This window comes from Rhinatrema bivittatum, chromosome 5, assembly GCF_901001135.1.
Source record: "Rhinatrema bivittatum chromosome 5, aRhiBiv1.1, whole genome shotgun sequence".
NCBI lineage: Eukaryota > Metazoa > Chordata > Amphibia > Gymnophiona > Rhinatrematidae > Rhinatrema > Rhinatrema bivittatum.
In genome coordinates, this window is record NC_042619.1 from 365,886,755 (window position 1) to 365,913,484 (window position 26,730).

General features: G+C 47.4%; 1 protein-coding gene across 1 annotated transcript in view; it reads left to right on the forward strand.

Annotated features, from left to right (window-relative positions):
• VWA3B (von Willebrand factor A domain containing 3B) overlaps positions 1-26,730 on the forward strand; it is a 632,585-nt gene that overhangs the window by 79,244 nt on the left and 526,611 nt on the right. Inside the window, exon 8 of the mRNA XM_029603312.1 lies at positions 581-702. Within this exon, the coding sequence (XP_029459172.1) occupies positions 581-702 (122 nt within the window). The remainder of the gene's footprint in view (positions 1-580; positions 703-26,730) is intronic.

The following is a 26,730-nucleotide window of genomic DNA, read 5'->3' on the forward strand; positions in this document are numbered from 1 at the left end:
CACATAACTTGATCTCATTCATATTCCTGGTGGATATTTCGAGGATGGGCTGCGGGGGTCACGGGGACAGGTTTGGAAAGCTCTGATTTATGGCTTATTTGCCATCCTGCTGCTTAATTTATTTGTATTTGGCTGGTACTGTCTGGACACATGGGGGCAGATTTGTTCCTAGAACACTGTGGGGTGACTTTATGTGAACAGTAGTTGGCCACACATCTATTGGTGCACTATAGGGGGGGAAATTTGAGTAGTGGCACTGTGACAGCACTACATAAGCACTTTCCCTTTCAAACTGGACTAGTGTAAAGCATCCGAGTTACAAGTGTCCATGTATTTTACAATTGTTCCTAGTGCAGCAGGTGTGCATGCTTTTGAAAATGCCAGGTTTGCGCGTCAGGTTACTTTCCCCCTTTCTAAAGCAGCTAATGGTGCGTGCTTTTTATCAGCTCTGAGGAGCGCAGTTCTCAGATAGGCCAGTATACCCAGGTAAATCCCTCTTTATCCGCATAAATAGAGTTGAAAGTTGCCACCTGAATGCACAATTATATTGCATATTTAACTCTTTCACCTTATATTACAGATTCCATGCATTTGCTGAGAGAAAGAGATGCAAAGACATTAGATTTTCCTCAAACAGCGAAGAAAATAGAGAAAGTCCTATGACTCTAGATGAAATGAAACTGAGAGGAGGCATGCCTCCAGGTAAATATTATTATTAATAACTTCATTTTATTTTTGCATAGCACTGACACTCTTTTTAACACAAATTCCTTGGTGGAAAAGAATCCAAGCACATTTGCTGTGGGGAGAAATGGGTGAAAAGCCCCTCTTTTTTACGGCTTCTAAGCAGGGCCCCTGGAGTCAGGCGATTCCGCGTCCGCTAAATCCAGCCCTTTCCCATGGAACTGCCGGACCGGTTTCCATGAAATTGCTGTGGGGGGGCCGAGGCCTGAGCCAGATCGGGGAGACAATGGCAGTGAAGCAGCAGGTTCAACCCTCTCCCCTCTCGCGCAGATCAGGCTGCAGAAGGAGGAGAGCGGCGGCAGCACCTCAGGCTGCGACTGTCACTGGGTGGCAGAAGGACACCTCAGGCCCTTCTGCCACCCAGGGCCTGATTGCTGCTTTGAACCTCAACCTCGTGGTTAAAATTAAAAGTCCAGCCCCGGTAGCAGAGGAAGAAGATGCAGCCCGACGTGCTGTTGCTGCTTTCCTTCTCCCCCTACCTGATCTGCATGGGGGTGGGGGGGGGGGGGGGGGGGAAGGAGGAGGAATCCCAACGGAAAGTGGAGCAGGAGGATGCTTATTTGTTTATTTATTTAGGATAAAGGAAAGAATTGCTAAAGGGAAGCTCGAGGATGGTGGGATATTTTTTGGGGGGGGAGGGGGGGAGAGTGGGGTGAAAGAGTAGCTGGAGGCCAAGGGATGGACTGTGAAAGAAGAATTGGGGGATATTAAAGAGAAACTGAGGGTTTGCAAAAGCAGGGATGAGAGGGAAAGGGGGAGATAGGGAAGCGGACCTGGAGATGGGCTGTGAAAGAGGCCAGGGCATGTGGAGTTGTATGAAAGAGGATGGGCTGATGAAATGGAGGGAGAAAGTTAAGTGGAAAAGAAATTTGGGTGCATGTGGGGGATAAAAGGTGGAAAGGAGAGGAAGGACAAGGAATGAGATGAAAAGGAGGTCAGTAGTGGGGATGCAAGGGGGAGCAGGGCTGAAGTCGGGGGAGAGATACCTTCCTCTCCATCTCCCCCCTGATCTTCTCTCCTTCTCCCACCCCATCCCCTAATCTCAGTCTTCCCTCCCCTGACTCCAGCTTCCCTTCATCCCTCACTTCATCCCATCCCTCATCCTTCCTTGCTCTCCGATCCCCCAACTATAAAACTAAAATACATTATACAGACTCAAAGTATGGAAAACTATTTTATTTTTAGTATGCAGATATAAATTTACATGATTTAAAATGCAGAAACACAGGCGCTTTAGAATGCTGAGCATCGTAGGACTTCTTTGCTCGATCACCCGCTTTGATTAGCATATCTTTAGTCTGTCCATAATTGATGGATATCATCAGGAGTGGATTGAGCTGCTGGAGACGACACTGAGAGCTTCAGTGGAAGTGGCGGTGAAGGCAAACGTCCATATACCATATACCGTCCAATTAGGCAATTGTACATCTAAACCAATCCCCCTCACACAAGGTATTCCACAAGGCTCCTCCCTTTCCTCCACATTATTTAATATTTATCTCCTCCCCCTCTGCAACCTTCTAGCCAAACTAGGCCTCCCGCACTTCATCTATGCTGACGATGTGCAAAGCCTTATACCTATTAATGATACACTTCACAAAGCCTTAGAGACCTGGAAATCCACCCTAGCGATTATTAACACTCTCCTAACAAGCAACTACCTTGCACTCAACACTGCCAAAACAGAGCTACTCTACATTTCAACCCAAAACATACCCCCACCCCTTCAGGCAAACACCCCCTCCGCCACAGCCCACACACAACATGTGCGCAGCCTCGGCACCACCATTGACAGTCACTTCACCTTCAAAAAATTCATAAACAACACAATCAAAGCTTGTTACTTCAAACTTCACCTTCTCAAGAAACTCAAACCACTCCTACACATCAATGACTTCCGCATCATACTCCAGGCCTAGTTCAAAATCGACTACTGTAATGCTCTGCTCTTAGGACTACCAAAAACACGCTACATCCACTTCAATTACTCCAAAATGCTGCTGCCCGGATCCTCACCAACACTCACAAATGTGACCACATCACCCCTGTACTGCAACACCTCCATTGGCTACTAGTCACGGCAAGAATAACATACAAAGCTCTCACATTAGTCCACAAATCCCTCCACAACCAAGATATGCACTGGCTAAAAGAACACCTTACATTTCACGATACAAACGGACCCAAAAGACAGCAACACTGCATTCACCCTCTCCCAGAGACTTTAAACTCAACTCCACTAAAGCTAGGGCACTTTCACTAGCCGGCCCCGCCCTCTGGAACAAGCTCCCCACATCAATACGTCAGGAAGCATGCCCCAAAAAATTTAAGCAAGACCTGAAAACTTTCCTTTTCACACAAACATACTCTGAACAACTCTCCTCCATCCCCTAACGCCTCCCTCCTCCCACGATTTCTTTCCCTCCTGGCCTTCGTGACACTTCTGTAAATAGTATTACTCATGTTAAATCATATTTATAAGCCTTGAATGTTTTTCATAAGTTGTGAAACGTTCCTATTTTACCTAATCTGTATTATCTAATGTTCTTTGTTACAATGTAAAGCACTTGTTGCTGATTTCTGTTTGAATGTGAACCGATGAGATGTTCCCAATGTTCATCGGTATATAAAAACTGCTAAATAAATAAATAAAATAAATAAATAAATATGCCACTTCAAATGGTGTTGATCCAGTGGATGATGCTGGATGTGAATTATTGGCGAATTCAGCCCATGGTAACAGCTCGGCCCAGTTATACTGATGGCAACTCACATAGGCCCGAATGAACTGTTTTTGGGTCCTATTCATTCTTTCAGTTTGGCCATTAGATTGTGGATGATAGGCAGATGTATAATCCAGAGAGAAGTCAAATAGCTTGCACAAAGCTTTCCAGAATTTCACCATAAATTGAGATCCTCTATTCAAGACTATGTGCTTTGGTAGGCCATGAAGGCGAAAGATGTGTGTGATGAAGAGCTTTGCAAGCTCCAAGGGTGAGGGTAAGCCAGGCAGTGCCACGAAATGAGCCATCTTGCTGAAACGGTCAACCATCACTCAGATAGTATTCATTCCTCCAGAAAGAGGTAGATCAACTACAAAGTCAGTAGCGATGTGAGTCCATGGCTGTTCCGGAACTGGCAGCGGTTGTAGCAATCCCCAAGGCTGACCAGAAGTAGGCTTATGTTTGGCACAGTTGGAGCATGACGCTACATAGGAGTATGGGTCTTCCTTGATAGTAGGCCACCAATAGTACTTCTGTAATTTCAGCAGGGTACAGCGTTGACCAGGATGGCCAGCCAATTTGGAATCATGAGCCCAGTATAGAAGTTTCTTTCTGAGGTTCTTAGGCGACAGGCACAGAATGGGTAGCCACCAAGATGACTTTCTTCGGGTCGATGATGTGCTGAGGTTCTTCAGGAATATCCTCCGAGAGGAAAGAGCGTGACAGAGGATCAGCTCTAGTATTCTTGTCTCTGAGGCGATATTTGAGCACAAAGTTAAAGTGATTAAAAAACAAGGACCATCTGGCTTATCTGTGGTTAAGACGTTGCGCATGACGGAGATACTCTAGATTCTTGTGGGCCGAGAATACGGTAATTTAATGTTGGGTGCCTTCGAGCCAAGGCCGCCATTCCTCGAATGGCAGTTTAATAGCCAGGAGCTCTTTATCTCCGATCCCATAGTTCTCTGCAGGAGAAAAGCATCGCGAGAAAAAGGAGCAGGGATGTAAGGCTTTAGAATCTCCAGTTTGGCTTAACATGGCCCCTACTCCAACATCTGAAGCGTCAACCTCCACGATGAAGGGTCTATTGGGGTCCGGGTGACGCAGACATGGCTCAGTGGAAAAGGCAGTCTTTAATTTCTCGAATGTGGAAATGGCCTCTGCAGACCATTTAGAAGCGTTGGCCCCTTTCCAAGTCATTGCAGTTAAGGGCACTGTCAAAGAAGAATAGTTCTTTATAAAGCTTCTATAGTAATTTGTGAACCCCAAAAATCATCCCAGGGCCTTCAGACTGGTAGGTTGAGACCAATTCTTGATACTCTTTAATTTTTGGGGATCCATCTGGAAGCCTTGTTTCGAGACGATATAGCCAAGAAAAGGCACAGACTCTGTGAAATTCTCACTTTGACAATTTGGCGTAGAGGCGATGTTCTCGAAGTCTCAGTAATACTTGTTTGACATCTGCTAGATGAGTAGACATATCCTGTGAGAATATCAAGATGTCATCTAGGTAAACAATGACACTTTTGTACAGAAGGTCCTGTAGAATGTCGTTCATCATGTTCTGAAACACAGCGGGAGCATTGCACAGGCTGAAGGGCATCACCAAATATTCGAAATGGCCATTTTGAGTGTTGAAAGCTGTTTTCCACTCGTCGCCATCACGAATGCGAACCAAGTTATAGGCTCCCTTTAGGTCAAGTTTTGAGAATATCTTGGCTCCTTGAAGTCGATCAAACAGCTCTGAGATCAGAGGTAAGGGGTATCGGTCTTTAATCGTGATCTCGTTCAGACCTCGGTAGTCGATACAAGGACGCAGAGTGTCGTCTTTCTTCCCCACGAAGAAGAAGCCTGCACCCGCAGGAGACTTAGTAGGTCTAATGAAACCTTTTTGCAGGTTTTCCTCAATGTACTCGGACATGGCCTTGTTCTCTACCACTGACAGCAGGTAGACACGTCCCTTAGGAGGTTCAGCATTAGGTTTCAGTCTTATTGCGCAGTCATAAGATCTATGTGGCGGAAAGATGTCAGCAGCTTCTTTGGAAAAAACATCATGAAATGATGCATACTGAGGCGGCAGTCCTGGCATCACTGGAGTTGTAGGCATGCAGAGAATAGGAGAGACCTCCTTTAGGCATTTGCCATGACATTCTGGGCCCCAGAATGTAGCCCAGTTGAATTGTGGCATGTGCAGCTGCAACCAGGGTAACCCCAGAACGATAGGGTGCATGGCCTTCTCTAACACAAAGAAGGAAATTGACTCTGTATGGAGGGCTCCGGTGTGGAGGGATACCAGTTCAGTACAACAGGTAACATCACCCGGTAACGGCTCTCCATGTATAGACGATAAGAGTAGTGGAATCTTCAAAGTAGTGAGGTAAATCCTCAAATGTTCCACTAATCGTCATAGAATAAAATTACCTTCTGCCTCTGAGTCCACCAGGGCAAGGGTCTGGAATTCCTAAGGTCCGCAAATCAGAGAGACAGGGAGAGAGAGTGGAGGAGAGGGTGTAGTAAGGCCTAAAAAGTCCTCCCACAGGACTTAGGCCCGTCCATTTCCCGGACATATGGGGCATGTTTGGACTGCATGACCAACTTGTTCACAGTACATGCACCAGCCATTCCTCTTCCGAAGTCTTCTCTCTTTGGATGTCAGATGACTGCGACCAAGTTGCATCAGTTCTTCACCACTGGCAACAGGCGTTACACGAACCATCCTGAGTGCAGGCTTAGCACGAACTTCTTTCTGAACCTTATCATGAAGCCGGTGATCAATTCTAGTAGCTAAGGCCACTAGCTCATCCAGCGAGTCAGGTGTCTCACGAGTGGCCAGCTCGTCCTTCAAGCGGGAATCCAAACCTCTGAAGAAGAGAGTTTTCAGGCATTTTGGATCCCAAAATAATTCAGTCGCAAGAGTCTTGAACTCGATAGCGAAATCAGCCAGTGGATGGTTGCCTTGCTTCAGGTCCACCAAAGCAGAACCAGAAACAGTGTGTTGGGCAGGATCATCAAAAACGGATTTGAACAAGTCCATAAATCCGTCAATATCCTGAAGTATCGGGTCTTTGTGTTCCCACAGTGAGGAAGCCCAAGACAAGGCCCTTCCATCAAGATAAGATAGAATGTAAGTAGTCTTGGCATAGGCTGTAGGGAAGTGAGAAGGTTGTAATGCAAAATGCATACAACACTGGTTTAAGAAGCCTCTAGTTCTCTGAATCTCCCCAGAGAAATGTACTGGAGCAGCAAGAGGCACAGTAGTCTTTACAGTTACTTCAGGTAACTGACCTTCATTACTGGAAGTAGAGCCTTGATTCTTCTGTGTGTGCAGCTGATGAATGCTTGTTCAGCAATGCGCAGGGCCAGGCCTGGAATGGCCTGCAAGGCATTGAGCTGAGCTGGATCCATGGAGTTAGCAATCTGTTATGGTTATTGATGTTTGGGTGGATCCTTGGACACTGTGGCAGCTGACCATGCCCACGGGGGGCAGTCCCGTGAGGGACCACAGTGTCAGGCTAGACTGGACACACAAACACAGATTTGAAACTTTTATTAAACAGTTTTGGAAACCACCAGAGGTGGCAGTAGTGACTAGTGGATGTTGAGCCCGGCTGGGCAGATCTCTCACAGAATGCTGGAACAGCGAATCCTTTGCTAGGCTATGCTGTAGTGGAAAGAGACTGAGAGTTATGAGTACACAATGAGAAGCATTCAGAGTCCCAGGTAGAATTAGGAGAAGCTCCTAGACAGGGAGAGCAGGTCCGCAAGGAGCGAGTACCTGATCCCTTAGAGCAGAGAGACTCAGTTGTATTGTACTCACATAGCAGTAACAGAAATTCCACTAGACGAGAGGTCTGGCACCGGAACAGAGGGCAGGCCCTCGAGGAGCGAGTACCTGGTTCCAGTGAAGCAGTACTGTGGAATAGATGGAAGTTGTACTCACAGATGGAAACTGTTAGTGAACTCTTCCAAGTAGAAATGTTTGAAGATGCAGGCAGTGACTCAAGGAACATGGGCCCTCGAGGAGCGAGTACTGGTTTCCTGATAGCACCTGAAAGAAGTAGAAGAGGCCCCCGAGGAGCGGGTACCCCGTTAGCAACCCCGTAGGGTGTAAGAGTTCCAGATAGCGCTGGGAGAGCAGCTTCCGTACGGAGAGCGAATCCCATCCGTAGAGTTACAGTTGCTAACTCGATGAGCTAGCAAATACTGTAGGCTTAAATATCCGGGCAGCGTGACGTCATATCAGGGGGACGCCCCTGAGGTTTGCGCCAACGTGGAAATAAAGATGAGGGAGGCATGCGCGTGCACACCCTATGGTACCTTGAAGGAGCATGGCGGGAGGCAGCATCAAAGCCGGTCCAGGGATGCCGGAGAGGACGGCAGACAGACGCCGCGGCAGCCAGTAGTCCGAGGTGAGCGGGAGGAGCCGCAAGTAGTGAGAGGTAGGCGGGGCGAAGCCGTCGAAGACCAACGGTCGCAACACCACCTTTGAGATGTATGTTTCCATTCAGAGATTTTGGTCAAGTTGAATCCCCAGACTTCACACTGATTTCTTAGGGTAATTCAAGGTACCTGACCAGGTAGGTAGAGAACGTAGGGAATGGCTTTGATGGTTTAATTTGAGCTTGTGTGTGTGTGTGTGTGTGTGTGGTGGGGGGGTTAATTTGAGCTTGTGGTTGTCTTACAGCATTGGGTAACTGCTGTAAGACAATCTTTGAGATTAGCGATGGATGAAGCTAGGTCCAATTCCATATTGTTGGAGTTGGATTTCATCCACAAAAAAGTATCATTCAGATAAGATCACAGATTAGATAAATATAAATGTTGAAAAGGACTGGGGAAAAGACCAAGTCCTGGGGTACTCCACAGCTTAGAACTCCGGATGTGGATACTTTGTAGGCCCATGAGAAATATTGGGCTGGATTTTAAAAGGGTTACGCGCATAAGGTACACGCGTAACCCTTTAAAACCCCCCTCCACGCGCTGAGCCTATTTTGCATAGGCTCGGCGGCGCACGCAAGCCCCGGGACACGCATAAGTCCCGGGGCTTTGCAATGGGGGCGTGTCGGGGACGTGTCGGGTGGGCGATGCGAATTTCGGGGCATTCCAGGGGGCGTGTCGGGGGTGTGGCGCTGGCCTGGGGCCATGGTCGAGGCCTCTCGACCAGCCCCCGGATCGGGTGATGCCGTGCCAGCAGCCCGCTGGCGCACGCAGAGTTACGCCTGCCAAAGGCAGGCGAAACTTTAACAACAAAGGTAGGGGGAAGGTTTAGATAGGGCCGGGGAAGGGGGGTGGGTTAGGTAGGGGAAGGGAGGGGAAGGTGCGGAGGAGTAGAAGGAAAGTTCCCTCCGAGGCCGCTCCGCGCGCGTTGCACAAATGTGCACCCCCTTGCGCGTGCCGACCCAAGATTTTATAAAATATGCGCGGCTACGTGCGTATCTTATAATATCCGGCGTACTTTTGTTCACGCCTGGCGCGCCTGGTTCGCGCCTGGTGCGCGAACAAAAGTACGCGCGCAAGTAGATTTATAAATTCTACCCCATTGTGTTCTGTTAGAAAAGATTTGAAACAGATGAAGGCGGCACCTTCAAGGCCTCTAAGTGTCTAACAAATATCTCAACAAAAGCCTTCCAGACCCCAGCTCTGACTCTGTGCTAACCACAGGAGTGCAGAACAAAGCTGGGTTAGTTTTGCACAGCTGCCACCATAGCAAAAGATGATTAGGTTAGAATTAGACAATGCTAGGCTCTGTTATAATAACTGAATAATGTAACCATATTGAAGGCATGTTCAGCAACTCGTTGGCTGCTGATTACAGACACACCTTTTATTTTTTTCATGTCATGCCTTTATGGAGGGCCAAGCTCCCGTTTTGTAAAAAAAAAAAAAAAGTAAATTTTTTAATGTAAACCCAAACACCAGTATTTCAACAGCATCAGATAGATTTTAAAAGCCTTGCATGCTCCAAAAGTGGGAAATACGCACAAGAGTTGGGCTGGTTCACGCCAAGCGGACTTTATAAGCTACCCATGGACGTGCGTATCTCATGCTGCGCGCATGAGTGAAAAAATTGTGTGGAGTGTAGGATGGTCTGGGCAGGGCATGGATGTGTCGGGGTTGGTCAAAAATTGTGTGTGCAAATACTTACACGCTCAGGTGTGTGCCGAGGTCCCCTGCTGTGTAAATTTACTTCTGCTATAGAGGACATGCAAGTAGTAAAATAAAAAAATTTAGGCCAGGCAGCAGGGTTTTAAGAGTTGGGGCTAACAGGGGGAAAGAGTGGCTATAAAATTAGGGGTGGTTGCAAATCCTATCCCTTAAATGGGCGAACTGAGAAAACAGGATATGGTGTTGGTGGGGTGTCTCTTGTAAAATTTCTCTGACGTACGTGGTAGGCTCAGGATTTGTGCGCACATGCCCATGACCACATAAAATTGTGCACATGTAGACGCGTTCAGCCTATTCTATAACATGCATGCATACGCGTGTATCTATTATAAAATGGGCGTGTCCCTGGATGTGAGCCAGCATACGTGCATACATGTGCGCCCGCAAGTCTGTTTCAAAGTTATCATCCCTGTTGTTTTTTTTTTTAATCCATTTTGCTTTGTAGATATTTTATTTCTTGTCACTTGTTTATAATTTGATAAACTGGTTTTCGGAAAGATGTACTGAATAGAATGAGTTTGTTGAAATACACTCCAGGGCCAGCAGATGGCAGCATGCACAGCAGAACATCCTAAGGGCCAGATTCAAGGGCAAAAAAGGAAGTGCCCCAAAGCTTACAGTGATTTTGCTGGCACATTTTTCAAAATTTTGTGTGTTTTATGCTCAAAGCTTTAATATTCTGCATCTTGTAGAAGGAATAACAATCACACAGCATAAATCGTGCAGGCAAAAAGCTTGTGGTGTTTTTGACTGGAAGGGCTAAATTGAAGGATTGGCTGAAAGTCCTTTGAGTTTTACAAAAGATTCCGCTATTACTTTATTTTAATGTGGGTGTGCGTCACTTTTTTTGCACTTTACTCCTGCTTTTTGTCTGATCCTTATATCCGACTGATGGCCTCAAAGCTGGGGAGCACAATTTACAAAGCAATCTGGCCTTGTTACAATGGCTTAACCCCTCCTGGATTTTCTTGTTTGAAAATTGCCCTTCTCAGTCCAGCTGCGAGGAGCCTGTTTCATGTGTTCACCATAGTTTCTGTAAAGAAATATTTCCTCAGATGACTCAGGAGGTGCTGAAGATTTGGTCAGCATTTCCTCAGATGACCCAGTGGAGGTGATGGAGACAACCACAGTATCAGAATTCAAGAAAGCTTGGGACAAGTATAAGGGATCTCTGAGGGAGTAGTAGGGATTGTAAAGCTGAGCATTAAGAGGGTAATTCTGTAACATTGTGCATGTTACACCAGTTTTCAAAGTGTACTTATATTCCTAAGTCTGCCTTGAGAATTATCCTGGCAAAGCTGCATGCACACAGTTACATCTGCTATTTGCTGCATGTAGTTTTGCTGTGAGAATTTAAGTGTATACTTTTTCAAATAAAAAAATGTGTGTGTAATTGCAAACCCCACCTAGATTCCATCTCAAAGAAAGCCTCTACCATATGCATATATAAGTAAGAAACATAGGAAATGCCATGCTGGGTCAAACCAAAGATCCATTAAGCCAAACATCCTGTCTCTGACAGTGGCTAGTCCAGATCACAAGTACCTGGCAGGATCCCAAAGAATAGATCCAGTCCTTCTTGTTCATAAGTAGGGATACTACACACAAAACATTCACCCGGTATTATTCTTATATTAAATTTCAAAAGGTGATTTCCTGTATCATCATAAAGCAACTTATATTGTAATCAATCACTACTATACTGAAAAATAATTAAGGGTGATGGGTGATTGTTTCATATATTTAAAGTCACCATCCCGGTGCCATATTTGTGCTGTAATCATTAACAACCAACCACCATCCGATTTTAATCAAACAAAAACATTTTTTTATTTTTTTATTCTAAAATTGCTATAATGGGACACAGGAATCCACCCGTATAAGCATTGGCTTTCCCAAGTATACATGACTAGTAATGGTTTACTGAATTTTCCTCCAGGAACTCATGTAAACTCTTTTTAAACCCAGCTATGCTAACTTCTTTCACCACATCCTCTGGCAACAAATTCCATAGTTTAATTGTGCACTGAGTGAAAAATTATTTTTGTCTGATTTATTTTTAATGTGTATTCTTTTAGCTTCATGGTTTCCCCTATCCTAGTACTATTTAAAAGGAAAAATTGCCATTCCCTGTTTACCCATTCCACCCCATTCAGAATTATATAGACTTGAATCATGTCTCCTCCAGCCATTTTTCCAGGCAGAAGAGCCCTAATCTGTTTAGCTTTTTCTCACAGAAGAGTCATTCAATCGCATTTATCATTTTGTTTCCCCTTCTCTGTACCTTTATACATATAGTATATTTGATTTTATATTCTGCCTTTTGTGACCGATCAGCCCCTTCAAAGCAGATTATATTCAAGTATTTCCCTCTCCTCAGAGGCCTTACAGTCTAGGGGCCCGATTTGCTAAGGCTCTTTTCCTGTTCTTCATTTATGGGAAAAAAGCTTAGTAAATTAGGCCCAAAGAGTCCAACTTTCAAACCTATCCATCGTACAGTGGATGCAGAGATTAAAGCTAGTGTTCTATAAACTGTGCAACAGGAGCAGCACAGTTTATAGAACAGCATGTATATCTGCTCTGAAAGTATATGTGTATGTTTCAGTATATGCAATTATTTCCAATGTTAGAAAAAATGCACACTTTCTCTGTCCATTTTATAAACATATGTGCATATATTTTATGCTTTGCAACGCTCCAGCTGCGCGTGCATGTTATAAAATCAGGCATAGATCTGTGAGCGCCGGGTTGCGCTCACAAATCTACGCCTGCGCACATGTTATAAAATCTGGCCCATACTGTATATGTGTGAACATGTTACATAAGCATACATAAATGCCATTTTTATGTGCAGAGCCTCTTTAAATTTCATCTTGCACCTAAGGCAATGAAGAGTGAAATGATGGTCTTTTTTGAGATGGAGTGACCGTACGATTGTGGCATCGAACCTTTCCCTGATAAAATTCCTCCACGGGGAAGTGTTTACCCATTATCTCCACCGGAGACAGAGGTCCTGAGTGAATATATTAAAGAAAATCTAACCATGGTCTTTATTCAGCCCTGTTTGTCACCTGCAGGAGCAGGCTTTTTCTTTGTAGCCAAAAAAGATGACTACATTGACTACAGAGGCCTTAATGCCATTATCCAAAAAAATTGTTATCCTCTGCCACTCATCTCTGAACTGTTTGATTGCCTGCAGGGTGCTAACATTTTCACCAAGCTAGATCTCAGAAGAGCCTATAACCTTATTCACATTAAATCAAGGAAATGAGTAGAAAACAACCTTCAATACCCACGATGGACACTACAAGTACCTCATTATGCCCTTTGGGTTTTGCAATGCTCCAACTGTGTTTCAAAACATGGTCAATGAAATATTCCGGAATCTTCTTTATTCCTCCGTTATGGTCTACTTAGTTGATATCCACATCTATTCCCACTCCTTGGCTTCTCAGTGACAACTTGTGCGACAAGAGCTTCAGTGACTATGGGAACACCAGCTCTATGCAAAACTCAAGAAGTGCTCTTTGAACAGGAACAACTTCCCTTCTTGGGCCACATCATTTCTCACACTGGCTTTTTGATGGACCCGGCAAAACAGAAAGTCATCTTGGATTGGCCAAGGTAAGCTGGCCTTCGGGCCCTATTATGCTTCCTAGGTTTTGCCAACTACTACCGCCAGTTCATTCCTGGGTATTCCACCCTAGCGGCCCTACTTACAGTTCTGACCAGAAAAGGGGCAGTCATCCAGAACTAGTCCCTGGAAGCCCTCAAAGCCTATCAGGAGATGAAACATGCCTTCACTCAAGGGCCCTGCCTCTGACACCCGGACCTTGAATGTCCCTTCATTGTACCTCTACCCTTGGCGTAGGAGCTGTCTTCAGTCAACATAATACTGAAGGGGCTCTACTACCTTGCTCCTTTTTCTCCAGGAAGTTTTTTTTGGCTGAGAGAAATTACATGATTGGAGATCGTGAACTCCTGGCATTAAAATTGGCTTAGGAGAAATGGTGACACCTCCTAAAGGGTGCCAAGCATCGGATCACCATCTCCATGGACCATAAAAACCTTGAGTACCTTCATCAAGCACAACTCCTTAATCCCAGACAGACTCACTGGTCTCTCTTCTTTTGTCAGTTTGATTTTGAACTTCACTGTTCACCAGCTGCAAAGAACCTATGGGCAGATGTGCTTTCCTGCTCCTTCCTAATGGAAGATGTAACAGAGGCTGTCCAACATATCATTGATCCTCACCACTGCCACTTCTGTCCCTGCTGGGAAGATGGTCATCCCCAAGAGGCTCCAGAAAATAGTGTTGAAGTGGGCACCTGACTCTTGTGTGGTGGAACATCCCCGAGTATCCTGAACTCTCAATCTCTTTCAGCACCACTATTGGTGGCTTCAAGTAAAGAGAGATATGAAAAACTATGTGGATTCCTGTCCTACTTGTGCGCAGAACAAACCTGTTTGTGCCCGATCATGGGGGATACTACAGCCATTGCCAGCCCCCAGGGAACCCTGGTCCCATATTTCCACAGACTTCATTGTAGCTCTTCCTTTCTCACATGCTCCACTACGATATGGATCATATTGGACAGATTCTCTAAAATGGTACATTTTGTACCTCTCACTGGGCTACCTTCGGCTCCTGAATTGTCCCATTTCTTTGTCCAACACATCTTGTCTGACCGGGTTCTTCAATTCACTGCCTGCTACTGGAGAGCTCTCTGTTGACAATTTAGCATCACCCTAGACTTCACCACATTCTATCACCTTCAGGGCAATGGGCAGACCAAGAGGATCAACCAGGTTCTCAAAACTTTCCTTCACTTGTATGTGAATAAGAGGCAGGATTGCTGAGCTACTTTGCTACCCTGGATGGAGATTTTGCATAAAAATCATATGAGTAGCACCACTGGCTCTTCTCTGTTCCAGATTATTTATGGAAAACACCCTTTTGTGCCACTGCTTTTACCTCTCACCATAGTCTGCCCCACAGCTCACCTAACCGCTGAGGAACTCAAAGATCTTTGGTTACAGACAAACCAACCGATATCTTGGATCACTCTCCAGGACAAGAAATATGCAGATGCCGACCAGCACCGCAATTCAAGGCCAGTAATCTCATGTGGTTAAGTGCCCAACATTTACTCTTTACATCCCTTCGCTCCAACAGGCAATTCGCTTCATTGGTCCATTTCCCATTCATTACCATCTGGGACTGGTGATATAACAAATCAAACTGCCTTTTACTTTTTGAATCCACAATGTGTTCCACATATTTCTACTGAAGTTCTTAGTTCTCTCTTGGCCCTCTTGACGACCTCCCAAGCCTACCGAAATCTCAGCTGAAAGGATTCATATTATGAGATACAGGAAATCTTGGATTTATACAGACAACATAATAGACTCGAATATCTCATCGCCTGGAAACATTTCAGTCTGGAGGAAAACTCCTGGGAACCAGCAAGTAATCTCTCGGTCCCCCTTTTGGTCAAATACTTTCACTGTCAATTCCTCTCCAAATCCAAGCCTCCCACCTGGAGGAGGGGGCTTAAGGGGGGATACTGTTATGTTTGCCAGCTTGCAAGTTGCTCCTGTGTGTTGGCGCACTCACCTGCCAACACCTGGACGTCTCACAACGAGAATGCTGCCACCATCTTTCTTTGGGGGTTTCCCTCTAGGCGCATGCATGTGGTGTCCACCTACTTTGGAGGCCCCGCGGTGGGAATCCCTGGAGCTGGCACCGGCAGATGATGTCACACGGCTGGATATTTAAACCCCAGCTGTGCTACTGATCAACACCTCAGCAATCGGTTGACTACAGATCTTCTGTAGTATGATTTGCTGTGTTCTTGTCTTTGATCCTTGTCTCGTCTCTCCAGTACCTGCCTGCCTGCCTCGTCTCTGCTATCCCAGCCTGCCTTGTTCTCCTCATCCTTTCAGAGTCCTTCATGCCTGCTCTTAGACTGACTACTGGATCTGACCTTAGCCTGTATCCTGACTATTCTTGCCTGCTGCCTACTTCTGACCTTAGCCTCAACCATGACCATCCTTGTCTGCCACCTGCCTTTGACTCTAGCAATGACTGTGACTTCTTATTACTACTTTCCATGAGACACATGCCTAAGTCCTGCTGGCCCCTGGAACCCGAGGGCTCAATCTAAGGGGAAAGGGGTCGGTATAGGTGAAGCCCTAGACCAGTCTTGTACCAGCCCAGTCCCGCCAACTGTTGGGGAGGACCTGCAGGGTCTTCCCTGTAGTGGCATCAACCTCCCCACAGCAACAAGGGTCCATAAATCTTAGTCAGCATGTTTATTAACTCTTTCAAAAAAATCTGACAACTTGTAAGGCAAAGGTTCTCTTTGCAAAATCCATGTTGATTCCATCCCATTGGTCTATGTCTGTCCAGATGGCTGGTAATTTTTTCTTCAGAACAGCTTCTACCATTTTTCTAGGCACCAACATCAGGCTTACTGGTCTGTAGTTCCCAGATCACCTCTGGAACCTCTTTTAAAAATGAGCTTTATGTACACCACCTTCCAATCCTCAGCTACCATAGCTGATTTGAATAAGAAGTTAGAAATTACTAGTAACAATTTTGTAATTTCGTTTTTGAATTCTTTCAGAATTTTGGGGTGTATATCCTCTGGTCCCAGTGATTTGTTACTTTGTCAATTTGCTCTGTTACATTCATTATCATTTGATTCAGTTCCTCTGAATCATTACACTCAAAACATTTTCTGGTGTATCTTTCCAACATCTTCCTGATCAAAGACTGAAGCAAAAAAAATTAATTTTTTTCTGCTGTGGCTTTCTCTTCCCTGCTGTGGCTTTCTCTTCCCTTTTACCCTTTGGTCATTTAGTGGTCCAACCAACTCCTTCACAGGTTTCTTGCTTCAAATATACTTGAAAAAGTTTTTATTTTGAGTTGTTGCCTGTCTAGAAAGCTTGTTTTCTAATTCTCTTTTGACCTGCTTTATTAATGGTGTACATGTGGCTTGCCAGTGCTTATGCTCTTTGTCTCTGAGCAGGTAGACATACTGGCACCAACAAGGGAGGCCTATTCAATGGGTCACAATGAAGAAACCAACGGCGGGATATGTACATCTTGCCTGTTTTCTTATTTGGATCCACCTTCCAGTTTTTGAAAGATGTCATTGGCTTTAATAGCATTTTTCACCTCATCATTTAACCATGCTGACAATTGTTTGGTCTTCTACCTTTTTTAATGCATGGAATTAATTTAGTCTGAGTTTCTAAGATGGTGTTTTTTAAAAAAGCATCCAAAATATAAGCAAACTTTTAATCTTTACATTTGCTTCTAGTTTTTCTCTAACTAAAAAGGAACACTTGGGGTCATGGGATGTGGTGGGCTTGATCAGCCATGTGTGATCGAGCTCCAGACACCTCTTCCTAATTCTGCATAAATTGTTGCACTATTCTCTTTGCAAATGGTAGGAATTGCGATCCGAAATCGGTGGGCACCCGTGTTTTCCTAATCCAGAGACAGTGGACAGTGGGATGGCTGCGAAATCACTGCAAAAAGATAAGGACAAACTGAAGGCCCCCGAACCTAAGATGGATGCCAGGAGAGCTGATGAATCTGATGTTTTACCTAATGACAAGCAGGAAGGTAAAATAACAGCAGCCATTGCTGCTCGGTGTTAGAACTGAGGCTGTCTTGCATTTCTGATCAGATTAATGAATTTCAAGAATCACTGGCGGAGCTTGGAGGGAGAATGGAGGCAATTGAAGGCCAGATCGCTGTCGCAGAAGATCACCTGCTCGCACTGGAAAGGAAAGTGGCGGTGTTAGAGAAGGAAGCTAAGAGCTGTGTCGATAAAATAGATGAAGTAGAAAATCGTTTACGCAGAAACAATTTGTGCTTTGTTGGATTCCCGGAGAGCATTCCTGAACCAGAGTTGCTGTCTACTTTGGAAACCTGGCTCTCCTTGGAGCGAGCGGGCGGTGTTACAGTTGAGTGCGCGCATCATCTAGGCTGAAAAACCTCGGAAGGCCAAAAGCCTAGAGCTGTTATTGCTAAATTGCTGAACTATGCGCAAAAATTACAAATTTTGCAGTCCTATCGAAAACAGAGAGATTTGCCCTTTGGCACTCAAAAGATCTTAATTTTTCAGGATTTTTCTCTTCCTATTTCTTTGCAGAGGAAAGAGTTCTCTCCAGTGTGTATGGAACTAGTAAAGCAAAAGATTCATTTTGCATTACAATTTCCTGCAAAGCTGCGGATCTGGCATCAAGGCTCCATTCACGTTTTGGAAGAAGCTAGTGCAGCAATTAAATTTGTACAATCACTGCCTCCGAGTGAGGATCAGTAGAACTGGACATGGGGGGTTTATAATTGCATATGTGTTCTCTGCCTCTGACAATTTCCCTTCATGAGATGAGCATGTTGCTTTAGTAGTATATTTTTCACATATTTTTTTTCTTCTTTGCAAAGGTTTCTGAGCACTTCATGGCTTGATCTCTGAGCGGAGATAGTTACCAGTTTTTAGGGTGGAGAGTTCAAGGGTTGAGAGAGAGTTTTTTTCTAGCACTCTCCATATCCATTTTTTTAATAATAATTTGGGGGGTAACCTTCACCACAGCAATTTTGGGGTTTACTTGGGCTAGGGCACAGCGAGTGAGTCCAGGTATGTTTTCTGTTTTCTTATGCTATCAACCAGTTACTTGTGCTTTTTGCAAACATTTAATTATATACCTTCAGTATATTGTTCTTGCAGAAATAGTGTCCCCTACAGTAAATAGGAGGGGTCTTGCAATTTTCTCTTTGTCATGTATTACACGATGTCAGTGAATGTGGTTACTTGGAATGTGGCTGGGCTAGAAACACTGGTCAAACAGGAGAAAGTCCTAACTTGTTTACAGAGATTGCAAGCTAAAATTAGTTTTTTACAGGAAACGCTGGGTGGCACAGGTGTTCTCGGCTGCTGGTACAATGAAGAGTTGTGAAGTGGTGACCCTTATTCACAAAACAATCTCTTTTCAAGTCTTGCAGAGTGTGGCTGAGCCACATGGCTGCTTTATTATTCTCTCTGGTGCACTCATGGGTATGCGGGTTATTCTAGCATCTGTTTATGTGCCTAACTAATATACACATACTTTCTTTACAGATCTTCTATTTCAGATATCTCAGTTGGGAGACTATCCCATTCTTCTTGGTGGGGATTTGAATTGTATAATTGACCCAGAATGGGATAGAGAGCCTGGCTTCAAGATTCAACTGCTGAGTGAGCATAAAGGCACCTGCACCTTGTCGACTTATGGAGGACGCTTTTTCTGGGTGCTAAAGAGTTCACTCATATAGCGAGTGCTCATATGTTGATGTCCTGCATTGATTATATACTAATCTCAGAATGTCTGCTATCTGGATTCTCCACAGCAAGCATAGACAATTTAGTGATTTCTGATCATTGCCCTGTGGTAGGTATTATGGAATTTCAATCCCCAACATGTTCTGGCACTTGGCGAATGTTATGACCAGGAGAGATGTGAACCCTTGGACCGACAGGGAGTTGGTATGACGTGAGGAGATGGCTCCTTGGGTTTCCCTGTCGGGTGGCGAGGCGGAACCGAAGTAGGAGCTGGAAGCCCGCGGTCCCCCCCAGGAGGAGCCCGTAGGGACCCGGGCCGCTGGGACTTAGGTGGACCTTTGAGAGGTTGAAGAGTCGAGGAGTCGGTGCAAAGGCCAGTTGGATCTTCACCGCTGGAAGCCCATGGCCCCCCCCCCCCGGAAGGAGCCCATAGGGGCCCGGGCCGCTGGGACTTAGGTGGACCTTTGAGAGGTTGAAGAGTCGAGGAGTCGGTGCAAAGGCCAGTTGGATCTTCACCGCTGGAAGCCCATGGCCCCCCCCGGGAGGAGCCCATAGGGGCCCGGGCCGCTGGGACTTAGGTGGGCCCTTGAAGATAGACAATCCATCGAAGAAGTCCGAGGTCAAGTACAAGAGAGTCAACGCTTGCCAGTCCGAGTCATACACTGAAGAATCACCGCTTGCCCGTCCGAAGTCACACGCCGAGGAATCGTTCAGATAGAAGCAGGAACTAGAAACCCAAGGCACCAGGAGGCCCACTGAAGCAAGCAGACTCGTTGTCAAGTCAAGGAGTGAATGGGAGCAGTCTCCTTAAGTAGTTTTCTGTCCCTAGCCCATTAGGAGCAGGTGATAGCAATTTAGGGGACGAGGCCCCTTTAAATCTCCCCAGGGAGGCGCGGTCTCGTGCCTCGGGGGAGAGTCTGCAGGCTGTTCCCGGAAGGGCTTTGCAGAGCGGCCTGATGTTGCAGGAGGAGGCCTGGGGAGCGTCTCTCCTGCCGGAATCCCCGCGGAGCCTTGCGCCCAGGTTTTGGGAGTAAGGAGCACACCGAGGGCTGACCCCGGTGCGTCTCCTGACCGCGCAGCGGCAGCGGCCCTGACGTCAAGAGGCAAGGTAGGGGTTCCGATCACGGCTGCCCGTGACCGGGAACCACAACAGTTCCTCCCCTTTTAGGGCATCTCTCCGGAGGTTTGGGTTTGGATGGATGGTAGGCGTGGAACTGAGCAAGAAGCTTCCGATCTAGGATGTTGGCTAGAGGTTCCCACGTATTTTCTTTGGGGCCAAAACCCTCCTAGGCTAGTAAATATTCCCATCTCTTCCTATGTTTCCGAATGTCCAGCACCTCTCGGACCTGGTAGGTGGTGTCGTCTTCAGAAACAATGGGTTGGGGTGCTGGAGGTGTGCTAGAAGGCCAGGACAGCACCAAGGGTTTCAGAAGAGAGGCGTGGAAAGTGTTATGGATTTTAAGTGACAGTGGTAGTTGAAGCTGATAGGACACCACACCAATTTGACGGAGGATGGGAAATGGCCCAATGAACCGAGGGGCTAGTCGTGCCGAAGGTAATTTTAGCCGAATGAATCGTGTGATTAACCATACCTTCTGACTGGTTCACAGAGGAGGGCAAGGTCTTCTTCGGCGATCAGCGTATTTCTTCGCCATCTGATTGGCTTTGAGCAGGGCATGCCGGGTGGAGATCCAGAGGCGATGAAGTTCATCTGCGGAGAGTTGGGCCACCAGAGACGTCACGGTAATGGGAACAGGCAGTGGCGGACGAGATTGCTTCCCCTAGACCAACTGGAATGGAGATGAACCGCTGGTAGTGGAAGGATGCGAATTGAGGGGGAACTCAGCCCACGGGAGCAGGTTTGCCCAGTCGTCTTGTTTATTATTAACATAGATGTGAAGGAACTGCTTGAGCATTTGATTTGTTCTCTCCGCTAGACCATTGGTTTGTGGGTGGTATGCAGAGGTATAATCCAAGGTGACATTAAATTTCTGGCAGAGTACCCTCCACAACCTTGCAGTAAATTGGGGTCCTCGGTCTGAGAGGATGCTTTTGGGTAAACCATGAAGTTTGAAAATATGCTGGACAAATAACTGGGCTAACTGGGGTGCGGAAGGCAACCCTGGGAGTGGTACAAAGTGTGCCATTTTGCTGAATTGGTCGATGACTACCCAGATGATGGTGTTGCCACCGAACGAGGGTAGAGCGACCACGAAATCTGTTGAGATATGAGTCCAGGGTTCCGAAGGCACTGGCAGGGGCTGGAGTAAGCCTGGAGACAATCCTGGAATTCTCTTGTGATGGGCAGACAGGTGACAGGATTCCACATAAGATTGAACGTCTCTATTGACCTTGGGCCACCAATAGTTTTGGCGAAGGGCATGCAAGGTCCGATGTCCTGGATGACCTAAACAGCGGGAGTCATGGACCCACACCAGAACCTGTTTCCGCAGGTGCGGTGGTACAAAGGTCTTTCAGGAAGAATGGTCGTGATAGCGGATAGCAAGACTTGCGATGGCTCGATGATGAATTGGGGGGAGTCTGGAGTATCCATGGTCTCGAAGACTTGAGACAGCGCCTCGGCCTTTAGATTTTTGGTGGCTGGTCGATAACGCAGGACAAAATTGAATCTAGTATCCATCGAGCCTGGCGGGGGTTGAGACATTGCGCCCGATGCAGGTATTCTAGATTTTTATGGTCTGTATAGACCGTGATCTGATGTTGGGCGCCATTCTTCAAAGGCCATTTTGATGGCCAGGAGCTCCTTATCCCCGATGGTGTAGTTTTGCTCTGCAGGGGAAAATTGGTGAGAGAGGAAGGAGCAAGGGTGTAACGTGTGGTGAGCTGAGTTTTGACTAAGGATGACTCCTACGCCTTCGGAGGATGCATCCACCTCAATAATGAATGGACGTTGTGGGTCAGGATGATGAAGACACGGCTGGTGGAGGAACGCCTCTTTAAGGTGGGTGAAGGCAGCTACAGCTCCAGGGGGCCAGTGCTTGGAGTCAGCGCCTTTCCGGGTTAAGACCGTGAGGGGTGCGACAGTAGAAGCATAATTGGTGATGAATGAACAGTAATAATTAGCAAAACCCAAAAATCACTGAAGCGGTTTCACGCCAGAGGGTTGAGGCCATTCTCGAATAGCCTTTAGTTTCTGGGGGTCCATGCGGAATCCCTCGCTGGAGACTATATATCCCAAGAATGGGAGAGCTTCCCGCTCGAAGAGGCACTTTCCGAGCTTGGCGTAGAGTTGGCTTTCTCTTAGTCATTGTAGTACTTGGGTGACGTGTTGGTGGTGAGCAGCGAGGAATTTGGAGAATATTAAGAGGTCGTCGAGGTACACGACCATACAGCGGTATAGCAAGTCTCGGAAAATTTCATTCATGGTATTTTGAAACACCACTAGGGCATTGCAGAGCCCAAATGGCATCACTATGTCCTTGTAGTGGCCGTCTGGTATTGAAGGCCGTTTCCAATTCGTCCCCCTCCTTAATACGGATCAGGTTGTAGGCTCCCCGGAAGTCCAGTTTGGTAAAGATTTTAGCACCTTGAAGGCGATCAAAAAGCTTGGAGATTAGGGGCAGTTGATACCGGTCCTTAATGGTTATGGCATTCAGGTAGTCGATGCAAGGACGGAGTGTTCCATCCTTTTTCCCTACGAAGAAGAAACCAGCCCCCGCTGGGGATGTTGATTTGCGGATGAATCCCCTATCCAGATTTTCCTTGATGTAGTGAGACATGGCTTGAGTCTCCGAGGGTGAAAGGGCATAGCTGCGTCCCCGAGGAGGTTCTGTGCCAGGAAGAAGTTTAATGGCACAGTCAAATGGTCGGTGAGGCGGGTGCGTCTCGGCCATCCGCTTGGAAAAAACATCAGTGTAAGTTGCATAGGGCGTCCCCAGGCCTTGGAGGCTCGCGAAGGCGGTTGAGCATTGCACTGGAACTACCGGTTGGAGGCAGTGGTCTTGACAATTTGTCCCCCATTGGGCTAGCTGTAAGGTTTTCCAGTCGAATTTGGGACAATGTTTTTGAAGCCAGGGGAGCCCCAGGATGTGGAATGAAATCCGCTCGACGTGAAGAAGTCCAGCACGAAGTTGGACGGCTTCCGTGAGGTGTGTCACCCGCCCCGGGAGGTGCTCACCCTGGATGGACGAAAGGACCAATGGAGTCTGGGCGCGAAGGTGTGGAATTTTTAAGTGATCCACTAAACTCCTCATGATAAAGTTGCCCCCGGCTCCCGAGTCCACCAGGGCTAAAGTATGGAATTCGCGGTCCCCAGATGTCAGTGCGACTGGTAGGGTTAGTGGAGGTGCAGGTGATGTTAGACCCAGGAAGAGTCCTCCTTCAGGTCCTAGGCCTGGGAGTTTTCCGGCCGCACCGGTTAATCGGTGACCCGCAGCGCCGCAGTAGAGACAGAGTCTGTCTCTTATTTGCCTTCGACGCTCCTGAGTGGAGAGTCTTCCTTGGCCCAGCTGAATGGGTTCTTCGGCCGGTGCTCGGGAGACTCCTGATACACCTTTGGGGGAAGTTGAGCGTCGAGGGCGTCTAGAGGAGGTTGAGGTTTTCTTGGCCATCTGGACCTCTTGGGAGCATTCTTGATGGCGTCTATCAATATGCCCCGCCAGGTCAATGAGGGAATTCAAGGACCTAGGTAGCTCCCGATCCGCGAGCTCGTCTTTGATTCTTGGACTGAGTTCCTGTAGGAAGATGGTTCGTAAGCAGTCCAGGCCCCAACCGAGCTCTGAAGATAGGGTCTGGAACTCAATGGCATACTCAGCAAGCATCCTCGAACCCTGGCGCAGTTGGAGAAGTTTGGGCCCGGTAGATACCTCCTGAGTGGGATCACCGAAACTCATTCAGAAAAGCTCCCAGAACTCTCTCAAATTACTCAGTGCGGGGTCATCCCGTTCCCACAGGGGGGAAGCCCATTCTAGGGCCTTCCCTTCGAGGAGAGAGAGAATGAAGGTTGTCTTAGTAGTGTCATCGGGAAAGAGGGTCGGCTGGAGGCAAAAGTGCATATTGCACTGGTTGATGAAACCCCTACAAGTCCGGGGTTCCCCGGAAAAGCGTGGTGGTGTAGGCAGGCGAATCACCGAGCGGGCCCTGGGAGCCATAGCCGGCGATGGCAAGGTAGGGTTCATGGGCCCTAATGCCTCGAAGTGTTGGTTCATGTTCTCCACTGCGGAGACTAGAGAATCCAGGGTTTTTTGCTGGTCCATCATACGTTGCGCCATTTCAGGGATGGCCTGGTGGGCAGACGCCTCTGCCGGGTTCATGAACTTGGCAATCTGTAATGACCAGGAGAGATGTGAACCCTTGGACTGACGGGGAGTTGGTACGACGTGAGGAGATGGCTCCTCGGGTTTCCCTGTTGGGTGGCGAGGTGGAACCGAAATAGGAGCTGGCCAGATCTTCACCACTGGAAGCCCGTGGTCCCCCCAGGAGGAGCCCGTAGGGACCTAGGCCACTGGGACTTAGGTGGACCTTTGAGAGAACGAAGAGGCGAGGAGTCGGTGCAAAGGCCAGTTGGATCTTCACCCCTGGAAGCCCGCGGCCCCCGCGGGAGGAACCCGTAGGGGCCTGGGCCGCTGGAACTTAGGTAGGCCTTTGAAGATGGACAGTCCATCGAAGAAGTCCGAGGTCGAGTACCAGAGAGTCAACGCTTCCCAGTCCGAAGTCACACACCGAAGAATCACTGCTTGCCAGTCCGAGTCATACACCGAAGAATCACCGCTTGCCCGTCCGAAGTCACATGCCGAGGAATTGTTCAGATAGAAGCAGGAACCAGGAACCCAAGGCACCAGGAGGCCCACCGAAGCGAGCAGACTCGTTGCCAAATCAAGGAGTGAATGGGAGCAGTCTCCTTAAGTAGTTTTCTGTTCCTAGCCCAATAGGAGCAGGTGATAGCAATTTAGGGGATGAGGCCCCTTGAAATCTCCCCGGGGGGCGCGGCCTCGCACCTAGGGGAGAGCCAGCAGGCTGTTCCCGGAAGGGCTTTGCAGAGCGGCTTGATGCTGCGGGAGGAGGCCCGGGGAGCGTCTCCCCCGCCGGAATCCCCGCGGAGCCTCACACCCAGGTTTTGGGAGTAATGAACACGCCGGGGGGCTGACCCCGGCACGTCTCCCGACCGCGGCTGCGGCCCTGACATCGAGAGGCAAGGTAGGGATTCCGGTCGCGGCAACCTGGATTGGCCACTGTTGGAAACAGGATGCTGGGCTTGAAGGATCCTCAGCCTCACCCAGTATAGCAACTTCTTAGGTTCTTAACTTCCCAAACCAACTCCTTAGAAATGGTGAGAAGTTGTTGTAAGCATTGTTTCAATCATATTTTTACTTGCAAAAAAGTCAGCAAATAAAGGGTGCAAAATGGATGCAGTAGACTTTGTCTCTGTAGTCATGGATACCGCTGTCAGCCCACCCTAAGATAACTGAACAATGTTAGCAATAGTAGTTCCACAAACTGTGCCGATGGCTGTCTATTTTGTTTATAACAAGATTTATTTTTGAAGGGACAGAGAACTACAGGGCATCTTTTGTAGCTGTTACTTTGGAAAAAGAACTAGAGGGCTATGGAGATGCAATAATCATTTTAGTAATTTTCTTGGGAGAAAAAGGAGGTGAATAGTTTAGTACATTATCTTGACTCAGTTTCAAAGTAGGCCATGACATTAAAGCACCGATGGCTCTAAGCAGAGTGTTGTGGTCCATTATAGCAACAGCATTTTGTGCAAATTACCAAGTCTTTTACCACCATGCGACATGTAAATGTGACAAATTTTATTTGCATATGCTTACCCACCTTTCTCTTACAATTACAAAACTGGTTACAATCCAAGATGACAAGTGAAACGTAAAAGGTAGAATGGATGGCACCAGGGGCGGTTCTATCATGAGGCAGGATGAGGCAGTGGCCTCAGGCGGCAGAATTTTGAAGCGGCAAAAAGTGCTCCTCCAAAACACCTCTACCACAGCCGCCATCTCATCCTGCCTCCAGAGTTAAACATCAGAGGCTAGATTGACCCCAGGGGAGCAGCATCCCCTCCTGCAGGGACCGGGAGAGCTCCATCGCCCAGACCTGGCTGCCCCTCTCCTCCAGCGTGCCACCCTGCTCTGAAGCTCTGACGTCTTCCAATTCAGCAAGCGCAGGCGAGCAGCACGGCAACTGAGAGCAGCAGCAGCAGCAGCAGGAGGAGGCACCCAGCTGCTGCCGCCCAGGTACCTTTGAGCGTCTTGCCTGATGCTTATGATGCAGAACGATAAATGCAACTCCTGCTGCTGGTCTCCCCACAACTGGCAATCTAAGAGAGGAGGAGGAGGACACAGTGGCTGACAGTGGGCCCCATCCTATTGGCAGATGAAAAAAAGCCTAGACCCTATGGGTGCGGGTTGGTGACTGCCTGCCTGGGTAGATGGGTGATTGCTCGTGTGTGTGTTGGAGGGGGGTGAGAGCCTGTGTATGTATATGAGAGGGTGGGTAGGTAAGGGTGTATGTGTATGTATGGGTGGGTGGTGTGTGTGTATGAGTGGGTGGTGTGTGTGTATGAGAGGATGGTGGGGTGTATGTGTGTATGAGAGGGTGGTATGTGTGTATGAGAGGGTGGTGGGGTGTATGTGTGTATGAGAGGGTGGTATGTGTGTATGAGAGGGTGGTGGGGTGTATGTGTGTATGAGAAGGTGGGGTGTGTTGCATCCGTCGGTCTCAGACGACTTTGACCTTTGTGCCTCACCTTTCTCTCTGCTCTCCCCACTAGCCTTGGGAAGATGGCT